At 42.3% G+C, this 13,298-nt stretch overlaps 1 protein-coding gene across 1 annotated transcript in view; it reads left to right on the top strand.

Annotated features, from left to right (window-relative positions):
* The first annotated feature begins 8,528 nt into the window (after window positions 1–8,528).
* The window catches only part of trim36 (tripartite motif containing 36), a 187,350-nt gene continuing 182,580 nt past the window's right edge, over window positions 8,529–13,298 (top strand). The window contains exon 1 of the mRNA XM_041186595.1: window positions 8,529–8,596. Coding sequence (XP_041042529.1) covers window positions 8,558–8,596 — 39 coding nt within the window. The 5' untranslated portion in view covers window positions 8,529–8,557. The remainder of the gene's footprint in view (window positions 8,597–13,298) is intronic.

Below are 13,298 nucleotides of genomic sequence, written 5' to 3'. Positions count from 1 at the left end.
TGGCAGAACCCTGGGGAATTGGCTATTTAAAACCATCAAAATTGTCTTTTCAGAGGTTCTGTCAATCTGCAATTTTGATGGGACCATTAGTCGAACCTGTGAAAATCCTCTCTCCTATTAACCTTACAATTACTACCTTTAAAATGCTCCCTACTTCTGTTAGAAAGCTTTGTTGGCTGTGGCCTATCCCTTTGTTTCTGCCTTCCAGAGTGCCTGACTCGATTGCTGCCTGTTTACTTCGTGCTTAACAATTGCTTAGTTGTTCAGAGGAGGTGGCAAAGCATGATTAAAAGCCATGAAGTTCAGCTCCGAAGAAGAGTCATACGGACTCGAAACGTTAACTCTGTCTCTCCACTGATGCTGTCAGGCCTGCTGCATTTTTCCAGCATTTTCTGTTTTTACTTCAGATTTCCAGCATGCACATTTTTTTGCTTTTAACTAAAAGCCATTTCTTTGGTTACTTTTATTGAAGTTGTCTGTTAAGATCACAAAGGCTGTGCATTCAGTTAAATAAGGCTTAAGAGGTTGGTGCTCACCACAAATTGAAAAGATTGAGTCCCTTCCTGACAGCAAGGTTCCTAGTGCACAATGAGCAGCCAGTAATACATTGCTACTGCCCTACAATACAACCCAGATTGTGTCCTGAGAAGCCCACACTGAAGCCAGTAAATTATGCAAATAGATGATCTAATGAGAGCCTGTTTATGTGCAAGTGCATCTGCACTGGTGCCACTGGCACAATGCTTAGGTCATAATTGGCTGGATCTTGCTGGAGTGGGGCATCTCGCAGCAATATTTTTCTGAATACTTCATCTGAAAAATCTTTGATGCCACAAGTTGCTTGAAGCTGTCAAAGGGAACAGAGGCTCTAGAGCCTCAGTGAATGGTGGGACCAGGATCTTCATAACCAATGAAGTTTAAGGGTTATGAAAGAAACCAGAGTGACTGTAAAGGAGGATGATTTAGAGTGGATAAATTAATCAACTCAGGTCATTCATGGCAGAATGCGTTATAGAAGGTAGCATCTTTTGGTTGAGAATTAAACCAGGGCCCTGTCTGTTCAGAAGTACCTAAGAGATCCATAATGCTTCTATAAAGAACATAAGGGAACTCTCTTGATATCCTGGTTTGCATTCATCCTTCAGCCACCACAACACTGGATTATTAGTTATTCATTTCATTGCTATTTTGCATTACTTGACTGTGCAATTTGGCTGTCAGGTTTGCCTACATATCAGTGACTAAACTTCAAAGGTAAGTTATTGGCTTGGACTACCTTGAATTGTAGACATTCCTGAACATGTGAAAATGCACTTTTTAAAGGCAACTTCAGTTTTCATGACTCAAAAGATATTTCATAAAGTAAAAGATGTATGCATCTGGGGTATACTGAAAATTGGCTAAGTCAAAGAAAGCAGAGAGTGGATGAGTGGATGTGAGTAGATTTAGCCCTAAACATGTTTAAAGACACCCCCAAATATATGGGCTATCTTTGCGCACAATCAATTAAGTATATGAAATGTTGACGCTAAACTGCCAGTAGGGCCAGTGAGTCCCAAATTCTTGAACTTGCTGGCTATATAGGAACTCTCAAGCTGGCCCTCCACCCAGGAGGCTGTTGATCCTCCAGTTGATGTTTATTGCAAGGGGAATGGAATATAAAAGTAAGAAAGTTTTACTGCAGCTGTACAGGCCGTTGATGAGACCACACCTGGAATACTGTGTACAGTTTAGGTCTCCTTATTTGAAAAAGATATAATTACATTAGAAGCAGTTCACTCAACTCATTCCTAGGATGAAGGGCCTAACTTATGAAGAAGGGTTCAACAGGCTGAGCCTATAGCCATTGGAGAAGAATGAGAGGTGATCTTATTGAAACATATAAGGTCCAAAGGGAACTTGATAGGGTGGATACTGGGAGGATGTTTCCACTTCTGGGGGAGACTAGAACAAACACAGTTTAAGAAGAAGAGATCTCCCTTTTAAGACTGAGATGAAGAGGACTTTTCCTCTGAGGGTTGTTAATTTGTGGAATTATCTTTCCCAGAAAGCAGTGGAGGCAAGGTCATTCAATTTATTCAAGGCAGAGTTAGATAAATTTTTGATAAACAAGGGAGTCAAGGGCTATGGGGAGCAGAAAGGAAAGTGGAGTTGAGACCACAACCAGGTCAGCCATAATCTTCTTGAAGACAGGCAGGCTTGAGGGCCGAATAACCTACGCCTATGTTCCTTGTACCTGTATGTGCTCTGCGCTTGATGAAATGCTCCCCTTATTAGTCAATGAATAATCACTCATCCTTCCTCCCAAAAAGGTGTCTTTGCTGATACTCTGGAAGTGTATTACACAGGTTAGTACTTGATTGAGTCTTCGGGGCATCTAGAAGAGCAGAGCAATATGTTTTAGAATGGCAGCAGGGTTATATGGTAAAACATTGTAGTGTGTTAGGCTGCAATGAATCCCTGTACGTCAGTGTGTGAATGAAAACTGAATAACTAGATTAGGATTGAAAATCAAAGAATGATTTTGAGAGAGACCTATGGCCTATTTTTGCCCCCTCATTCAATTGTCCCCCCTGCCCAGAATCTCTGGAGCCCTCTCTTTGTAAGAAGTCAATGATTAGATCATGGTCTTTCCTGCTTCCTCTCTACATTTGCTGGAACCAGTTTTATGTGGCCCTCTCTTGCAAACAGATAAAGGACATGGTGGAATGAGGCATGAGAGACAACGTGCATGATAGGAGTTGTCCAGGCCATCAGTGACCTCCAGTAAGTGTGTGTCCATGCAAACTTGTGCTGGCAGTGTGATTCATGTTTGTTGCTTGTTGTGTTTCATGAGCATTATGGTAGCAACAATGCTGATATAACATAGTCATGTACATCAGAAAGTAGATGAACAATCGCTAGAGAGATGTGCTGATCCCTCTGTCCCATACCAAGCTTACACTGAAGCTCTATTGAAATGCCTTTTATGTCACATTGTTAAATTATACAGTGTGAACATATTTGTCCCTTTATCTTCTTCCACGTTTTGACCGCTAACTCAATCAACATCCAGACTGGTCTTCCAGTAAAAGATCCCTTTACTCGGAAAATGTCCAGTCTAGTTTATAACACCTTCAAAGCAGCATGGTGCTGCTCAACCTCTGTACTATGCATCTATCAGTTTTAATAATGGAGCCTGTTCCTCTTTTAAGGGTGCCCATTGTTTTGTTTTTAAAGAAGTGTAGTTGCTAAATTCCTGCCTGTTCCCTGGGTGCTGTGTGCCAGGAGTGCTGAAATATATTGAAATGAGCTGACCTCATTATATAACACAGTGTTAGTGTGCTACAAACAGAGGCATCACCCAAAAGGCAGCAGTTGACATGTCTCTGACCTAGGAGTCCATAATTGGCTCTGCTGTTTTATTCTGGCCCCGGGAGCAGAACTACAGGAGGAAGAAGCTAGAGCTAGCTTTGAACAGAGAGCCACAGAAGAACGGAGAGCAGTCCAGACCAGGCATTAACCTGCCTGCTGCATTCTATCTGTTGATGCAGTACAGAAATTGGTGAGGTGCAGTATTGGGAGACTTTGCCTGAGGTTTATTTTTGTATTGAAGGAAGAAACTTATAAGATTAAAAAGTGTGATGGGGAATTTTCAAGTAAGAAAATAAAGCATTATCAGGATAGGTGACAAAGGCTTAGTCAAAGAGATATGTTTTAAAGAGGTCTAGCTGGGGAGTCTAGAACTAGAGATCATAGTGTCAGAGTAAGGGTCAGCTATTTAGGACTGATGTAAGAAATTATTTCACGCTGGGTATGTACATCTTTGGAATTCTCCACCAAAGAGGGCTGTGGATGTTCAGTCATTGAATATATTCAATATATTCAAGACTAGAACAATATATTTTCAGACAGCAAAGGAATTGAGTGATATGGGGATAGGGCAAGAAAGTGGAGTTGAGGTGGAAGATCAGCCATGAACATAGCGTGGGAGAACAGGTTCAAAGGGCCAAATGGCCTATTCCTGCTTTTATGTTCTTATTACATGGTGGAGCAGGCTCAAGGTCATCAACCTGAAACATTGACTCTTTCTTTACCCAGATGCTACCTGAATTGAGTATTTCCAGCATTTTCTGTTCTTATTTCAGCTGGAATCAGTTTTTGCATTGCAGTTAGCCTCAGATTTGGCAGGTTAGAGAGGGGGAATTTAGTCATTAAAATCCAATTTTGAACACGCCGGGAAACATGCCATTCCCATAGCGGGCGGGCTCCAATTCGCCTACCATGCCGTCACCTCACTGCTTCATCATTCTGGGCATTGCATGCCTACCTTTCAGTGTTCCCAGCCCAGGACTGCTGCATATAAAGATATGGACCTGAAAAGCAAGAAGACTGCAGCCCCCAGGCTTAGTGGCGCATCCCTCGAGCACCTTTTGGATGCTGGGGTGGCCCACCATGATGTCCACTAACCCCGCTCTGGCTGCAGGAGGGGCAGCAACATTACCATTCCAGCTTGGTAGGCGATGGCAATGCCAATGCTGCATAGAAGAGGCAGTGGTGATCAGTGCCAATGCCGATAGAGGATGAATGATCTCATCTGCCCATCACACATTCACTGGCATCTCACTCACTACCAGCTCAAGGGACATCACCACTCATTCTTTCACACACACCCTCACCTCCATCTGGCCTCATGTCCCCTGGAGACTGTCTCCTCAATCCTCGCCATCTTGAGGCCACTTGCACAGATCAACACGTGCCCCATAGCATACCCTGAGATACCCTCCTTCCTCAGTACAGCCCTCACCCTGCAGTCTCTTCCCTTGCCTGAGTCCACTTCTCCCCCTTCCCCAAGCAAGCCCTAGCCCTACAACCATACAAAACCACACCCGCCTTATGGCTGGTCTGGTAGGTACAAACCTGCCTGTGAGTCCCCCTAAGGTGCTGTGATGGTGCCTGTGAAGCCTGGCGCTGATAACTGCAAGTTATAAGCTGCCCGAAGCAAGATAGGCAAACAAACCTCGAAGTCCTGGGTGAAGTGCAGCTCACCAGGCGCATGTCACTTATGTGAGAGAGCAATGGAGTGCACTAGCATTACTGCTCTGACCAGTGTGTTTTCAAACAATGCAATGGATTATTAATTTTAAAATGTTCATTACTGGCCACTCATAATGGTTTAAAGATTGCAAGTTTTGCTCTGCATCTGAGTATGTTTTATAATAATAAGATGAAGTTTGTTTTAAAAATATACTGTGCATTTAAAAAATCCGTGGTTCATTGTCTCATTAACACTGGTCCCATACCCCGCCCAAGAAATTGCCCAAGAAATTAATTTTGTTGCTGAACAATGTGTTTGAAAGCCCTTCCGGGCATGTAAGCACAGAGTTAATTCTGAATATTTCCTGTGGTCATTTGTGCTATATTACTGCTCTGAATGAGAACCAGTTATTTGCACCAATCAGATATCAGATATTCTCCAGGAAATGATGTGTGTGTGCCTGCAGAGAAACATTTTTCTTAGTGTGTAGTGTGAAGAAGGCATATTTGCATTCATATTTGAAAATAAAATAATTATTTAACATTTCCCTCCATCCTTATTCTCCTCCACAACAACAAGTATGTCTAGCTATGTTTCAAGATAGATAAAAGCAAAATACTGCAGATGCTGGAAATCTGAAATAAAAGTAGAAAATGCTGGAAAACTAGGTTTTCCAGCATTTTCTGTTTTTATTATGTTTCAACAAAATTGTACTTGCAGAATCTTATCTATTTATCTATTTAACTTGTATTTAATGTTAGAATTGACATGGGAGTGTAGTGCATCTGTGTCGCTATATTAATTTAAATTTCTTTCCTTCACTTTCCTACCCCGATTCCAATTGGGAATATAATTGCACCACTAGTTTGCGCCCTTTAGTACTCAGTTCAATGGATAACTTTCATGAGATTTTCAGTTGGTGAAACAGCTTTGGAGGTTCTCAAAACTAAGATCCTGAGGCTGGTCTGTTTTAATGCCCACATGCATGCATTTCAGCAAATCTTGTATTTTTTTTTAATTGTTAATCAGTGTCACTAACAAGACCAGCATTTATTGCTCATTTCTAATTTCCCTCAAGAAGGTGATGGTGAGCCACCTTCCTGAGCTGTTATAATCTGTGTGGTGTAGGTATGCCCAGAATTTTGTTAAACAGGGAGTTGCAGGATTTTGACCCAGTGATCGTGAGGCACAGAAATATATTTCCAAGGCAGGATAGTGTGAGACTTGGAGAGAATCTTGCAGGTGGTGATGTATGCCGGCTGCCCTTGTACTTCTAGGTGGTACAGGTTTGGAAGGTAGCCTTGACAAGTTGCTACAGTGCCTCTTGTATACGGTGTGCACTGCAGCCACAATGCACCCGTGGTAGCAGGACTAAGTGTTTAAGATGGCGGGTGGAGTGCTAATCAAGAAGTCTGATTTGTCCTTGATGGTCTTGAGTGTTGTTGGAGATGCCACTCATCCAGGCAAGCGGAGAATATTCCATTACACTCCTGACATGATTTTGAGATGCTGGAAGGCTTTGGGGAGTCAGGAGGTGAGTTACTCATCGCAGAATGAGTCAGCACAGCATTAACATGGCTCATCCAGTTAAGTTTCTAATCAATGTTGACTCCCAGGATGTTGATCGTGGGGTATTCAGTGATAGTAATGCCGTTGAGTATCAAGGGAAGGCGGTTAGATTCTCCCTGGTGGAGATGGTCATTGACTGGTGCTTGGGTGGCGTGAATGATACTTGCCACTTATCAACTCAAGATTCAGTGTTGTCCAGGTCTTGCTGGATGCTGGCAGCTTCATTGTCTGAGGAGTTGCAAATAAAACTGAGATCATCAGCAAACATCCCCACTTCTGACCTTATAATAGAGAAAAAGACATTGATGAAGCAGTTGAAGATTGTTGATCACTGAGGAACTTCTGTAATGATGTCCTAGGGCTCAGCTGATTGGACTCCAACAACCACAACCATTTTCCTTTGTTCTGGGTATGACTTCAGCCAGTGGAGGGTTTTCCCTCGATACCATTGCCTTTAGTTTTACTCAGGCTTTTGCTCAGTTGAATGCTGTCTGGATATCAAGGGCAGCTACTCTCACCTCACCTCCAGACTTTGGCTTTTTTATTCGTGTTTGGACCAAGACTGTATTGAGGAGCCAGGTGGTCCTGGTGGAACACAAACTGTGCATCAGTGAGCAGGTTAGTGGTGAGTATGTGCCACTCGATAGCACTGCTGACACCTTACATCACATTGCTGTTGACTGAGAGTAGACTGATGCAGTGGTAAATGGCCAGATTGGATTTGTCCTGGGCAATTTACCACTTTGTCAGTAAGATGCTAGTGCTGTAACTATTAGAACAACTTGGCCAGGCGTGTGAATAGTCCTGCAGCATAAATCTTCAGCACTACAACCTTTGTGTTGTTAGGGCCAAAAGGCTCTGCTGTATATAGTCCGTTCATCATTTCTTGATATCATGTGGAGGCTGGGGACCTCAGGACAAGACGGAGATGGATCTTTCACTTAACACTTTTGGCTAAGGACAATTACAGATGTTTCAGCCTTGCCCCCTGCACTGATGTGCTGGGCTTCCCCTATCATTTGGGATGCTCATGGCCCTTCCTCCTTTTGTTAGTTGTTTAGGTGCCCACGGCCAATCATGACTGAATGTGGCAGGACTGCAGAGCTTTGATCTGACCTATTGGTTGTGGGAATACTTAGCCCTGTATATAGCATGCTGCTTTTGCTGTCGAGCATGCATGTATTCCTACAGTGTAGTTTCAACAGATTGACATATTTTTATGTATACCTAGTTTGCTGCTGGCATGCTTTCCTGCACACCTCATCGAACCAGGGTTGATCCCTGAATGGAAGAATGAGGCATATGGCTGGCCAAGAGGTTACAGATTGTGTTTGAATGCAATTCTGCTGCAGATGATGGCACACAACGCCTCGTTGATGCCCAGTTTTGAGCTATTAGATCTGTTCTGAAGCTATCCAATTCAGCAAGGTGGTAGGATCACACAACAAGATAGAGAGTGGCCTCAGTGTGAAGATGGGACTTCATCTCCACAAGGAATCCTACCAGTACTGTCCCAGATGGATGCATCTGCAACAAATAGATTGTTGAGGACAAGTACAAATAGATTTTTAACTCTTGTTGGTTCCCTCAGCACCTGCCAAAAGCCCAATATGGCAGATAATGTCTCAGGACTCAAACAACTCAATCAATCATGATGTTACCGAGCACTCTTGGTGGTGGATATTAAAGTCTCCCACCCAAAGTACATCCTGTCATCTTGCTACCCAAAGTGCTTTTTCCAAGTGGCGTTCAACATGAAAGAGTACTGATTCATCAACTGAGGGAGGGAAGTGGGTGGTAATCTGAAGGAGGTCTCCTTACCCAAGTTTGACCTGATGTGATGATACTTCATGGTGTCCTGAGATAAAGTTGTGGACTTTCAGGGAAACTTCCTCCCAACTCTATACTAATATGCCACCGCCTCTGATAGGTCTATCCTGCCGATGGGCCAGGACATACCAAGGGACGGTGATGAAGGAGTCTGAGACATTGGTTGAAAAGTATGAATCTGTGAGTATAACTATTGTTGGATAATAATGAGATGCAATAACCCAAGATAATGATTTCCCGATTTTCCCTTCTGTTCCTTAATCCAATTGCTATCATTCCTCCAATATCCCAGTTGGCATCAAACATAAGATAGATTAATGTCACACACATACTCATTCTTAAACATACACAAAATATCTTCTTGTATGCATTGTGCCAAAGCGATATCATGTAACTACATGTGGCAGAACGAATTGACCACCCAACCATTGCTGTGGTAGCTGTCCCAATTCGTTCCATAAAATTAAAAATTGCATAGCTTCTATATCAGGTGGGCAATCTGTTCCATCAGATTACTGCCCATGCGGTGAAGACAAAAACTTATCCCTTCTTTGATTTTGCAATCACATTGCATTCCTGTGGTGCAGAGTAACTAAATGACCCTGTCAGTGATGGCAATTTGCTGATCTGTAATATTTTAATCTCAAACTGTACTTTGTTACAGTAGGTACATGGAATGCTTCCAGTAGAGGTTGAGTAATGACAATCAGAATATTAAATAGATTCTCATCAACTACTGCTCGATTTCTTTGGGGGATCAGGAAGAACTTTAAGAAAATTTCATCAACTTTGAAGTGTTACTTGTGTTTGTGTATTTCCCTTATAATTGTCAATAAATAGAGGATAGAGGTAGTTCAAATTTTAAATAGTCTTAGAAAAAGTCTGCTTTATATGCCAAAAATTTTCTCTTGTTCCCTGTTTTATGATCTTGGGCTGTGTTTTTTACCTCATTGTGTAAACAATCAAAATACTGAAAGGGTCCTCACTGAGATTTAGAATGAAATTTAAACGAAATAGAATAGAATAAGATTTAAATAAATTACAATCCACATGAGCATTTGGCAAGATTTATTTAAATTTATATATAAAATCTAAAAGAAAACCATTATCACTCTTTCCATTGAATTGGATGAGATTAACATGAATATGCACTCAGGCCAAGAGAAGATCAGTGCCTGTATTCAGAGAAATTTCACAGAAATACAGTGGACAATTATACCAGCACTGCAAGTACCCTGTACCGATTGCACAACCACTACTGTGTTGTGTACTGCACATCTGTATTTGCAGACAAATGTATAATTGATACTTGAAAAGGATAGTTATTTTACTGCTTGTACAAAACAAGGTGAAACAGCAAAGATTGTTCATGTGACGAAGTATGGGATTTATCTGGGTTAGTAGTGCACTGACAATTAACATCTAGGTTCCTTTTTAACTGAATTTGTTACTCCTTTTTTAATCAATTTTTTCTCTCCTGGAGACTTTGACTTCTGCCACGATATAGTTCCAAAGATTTTCTCAAGTAACAATTGTGAGCCTATACTGTAAAGGCTGTTTGACGGGGCAAAGGAGGACATTGTGTCTAAATCTGATTATGTCCTTGCCTAAAATCCACATGTGCGCGTTCATGTAGGTATTGCTGAATAGCAATCAGGTGTGGGAATCTTTTCCACTTTTCCTCTCCTTAACTGGGGTACTATGGTCAGTGATTTGCTGGAGGTAAAGAAGCTGGGGGCCAAATAACCTCAGCTGCATTAGTCATGATAATGCCAGTTGTGGCAGTGGTTTGCAGGTCTATTTACAGGTGACAGTCTCCCTGGAGACACAAGAACGACTGAGAAATACAAGCAAGCTAAACATTTACAATGATTTAAATTATAGCAGGTGAGTGCTCCTTTCAACATTGCTGGCCATTTTCTGCCCTATACCACCCAAGATGGTGGATGGGTTAAGGAAGCCTGGGTGGCAAAACTGATCCATTCAAAAATAGGATCCTTGTCTTACACATACCATAAGATGCTAATTTAAATATGTTTATTAGTCTTGTGCCTGTTTTTAGTGGGAGGAGTTGGGGCCTGTTCAAAAACCACACCGGCATGGACTCCAGCAAATTTGCATTCCACTCCCATCCCCTTCATGTTGATAAATGGACAGTAGACAAATGAAAGACCAAATCCTTCACCAAAGAGCAATTGCCAGTTCAACCTACCAAACATTTAACTTCCCACTAGGACTCCAGTCCCACAAAGCCACAGCTGCTCCTTCACACAAACTCCATTCTGCACAGCCATGTCTCAGTGTGGGGGAAGATCATAAAATCATCGTAGAATCTTACAGCACAGAATGAGGTCAATGAAGTGACTCTTTGAAAAAGCTATCCAACTAATCCCACTCCTCTGTTCTGTCACCATCGCTCTGCAAATATATTCTTCCCCATTATTTATCCAATTCCCTTTTGAAAATTACGAACGGATCTACTTCCAATTTATTTTATTTTCTTGCACTTGTCCAAATGTGTTCTGGGCTGACGTGTTTTCCCACCAGCGTATGCATGCACTTCTTACCTCAGAACCTTAACTCCACTTCATCTTTTTGTGATACTTTTTTGTCAACTTTTCACAGTAGAAATTCCTATGTGTACATTTAGGAAGGAAGTTGTCTATGCATATGTGTTATACAATAACTACACCCTCCTACCAGTTGTTATGCTGGACTGCCTTTATTTCGCATTGCCCAATTGCTTAGTCTGTAAGGTGGAGAAGTTCCTATGCTCCAGGTAACGAGTGTTCCCTGCTTTCCATATGATTATGAACATACAAACAAATGAACTAGGAGCAAGAGTTGGCCGCTCAGCCCCTCCAGCTTGCTCCGCCATTCAATAAGACCATGGCTGATCTCATTGTAACCTCAATCCCACATTCCTGCCCACCCCCAATAACCTTTCACCCCCTTGCTTATCAAGAATTTATTTACCTCTGTCTTAAAAATATTCAAAGATTCTGCTTCCACCGCCTTTTCAGGAAGAGAGTTCCAAAGACTCACAACCCTCTGAGATCCAAAGAATCACAACCCTCTGAGAGAAGAAATTTCTTCTCATCTCTGTCTTAAATAGGTGGCCACATATTTTTAAATAGTTTTTTTATTCATTCATTTCAGCATTTATTGCTCAGCCTTAATTGCCCTTGAGAAGCTGCCTTCTTGACCCGCTGCAGTCTATGTGCTGTAGGTACACCCACAGTGCTGTTAGGGACGGAGTTTCAGGATTTTGACCCAGCGATAGTGAAGGAACGGCAATATATTTCCAAGTCAGGATGGTGAGTGGCTTGGAGAGAAACTTCCAGGTGGTGGTGTTCCCATGTGTCTGCTGTCCTTGTCCTTCTAGGTGGTAGTGGTCATAGGTTTGGAAGGTGCTGTCTAAGGAGCCTTGGTGAGTTCCTGCAGTGCATCTTGTAGATGGTACACACTGCTGCCACTGTGCGTCGGTGGTGGAGGAAGTGAATGTTTGTGGATGTGGTGCCAATCAAGCGGGCTGCTTTGTCCTGGATGGTGTCAAGCTTCTTGAGTGTTGTTAGAGCTGCACTCATCCAGGCAAGTGGACAGTATTTCATCACACTCCTGACTTGTGCCTTGTAGATGATGGACAGGCTTTGGTTAGTCAGGAGGTGAGTTACGCGCTGCAGAATTCCCAGCCTCTGACCTGCTCTTGTAGCCACAATATTTTTACAGCTGGTCCAGTTCAGTTTCTGGTCAATGGTAACCCCACAATTTTGATAGTGGGGGATTCAGCGATGGTAATGCCATTGAATGTCAAGGGGCAATGGTTAGATTCTCTCTTGACCCCTAGTCCTAGATTCTCCCACAAGGGGAAACATCCTTTCCATGTCCGCCCTCAGGATCTTATATGTTTCAATCAAGTCACCTCTTACTCTTCTAAACTCCAGCGAATACAAGCCTAGCCTGACCAACCCTTCCTCATAAGACAACCCGCCCATTCCAGGTACTAGTCCAATAAACCTTCTCTGAACTGTCATAGAGATCTACAGCACAGAAAAAGGCCCTTCGGCCCATTGAGTCTGCACTGGTCAAACATGTACCTAACTATTCTAATCCCATTTTCCAGCACTAGGCCCATTGCCTTGTATGTCATGGCATCGCAAGTGCACATCCAAATACTTCTTAAATGTTATGAGGGTTTCTGCCTCTACCACCCTTTCAGGCAGTGACTGCTTCCAATAAATTTATGTTCTTCCTTAAATAAGAAGACCAGTACTGTACACGGTACTCCAGATGTGGTCTCACCAATGCCCTGTATAACTGAAGAATAACCTCCTCGCTTTTGTATTCAATTCTCCTTGCAATGAACAATAATATTCTACTAGCTTTCCTACTAACTTGCTGTACCTGCATACTAACCTTTTGTGATTCATGCACTAGGACACCCAAATACCTCTGCATCTCAGAGCTCAGAAGTCTCTCACCATGTAGATAATATGCTTCTTTTTTATTCTTCCTACCAAAATGGGCTATTTCACATTTTCCCACATTATACTCCATTTGCCAGATTTTTGCCCACTCAACCTATCTATATCCCTTTGTAGCCTCCTTATGTACTCTTCACAACCTACTTTCCTATCTATCTTTGTGTCATCAGCAAATTTAGCAACCATACCTTCAGTCCCTTCATCTAAGTCATTTATATCAATTGTGAAATGTTGAGGCCCCAGCACCGATCTCTGTGGCACACCACTCATTACGTTTTGCCAACCAGAAAATGAGCTATTTATGTCTACTCTGTTTCCTGTTAGCTAGCTAATCTTCTATGCATTACCCCCTACTCCCTGAGCTTTTATTTTCCACAACTTTGAGGATGCACCTTATC

The sequence above is a fragment of the Carcharodon carcharias genome, chromosome 4, assembly GCF_017639515.1.
Source record: "Carcharodon carcharias isolate sCarCar2 chromosome 4, sCarCar2.pri, whole genome shotgun sequence".
NCBI lineage: Eukaryota > Metazoa > Chordata > Chondrichthyes > Lamniformes > Lamnidae > Carcharodon > Carcharodon carcharias.
This window is presented reverse-complemented; position numbering and strand designations above follow the sequence as displayed.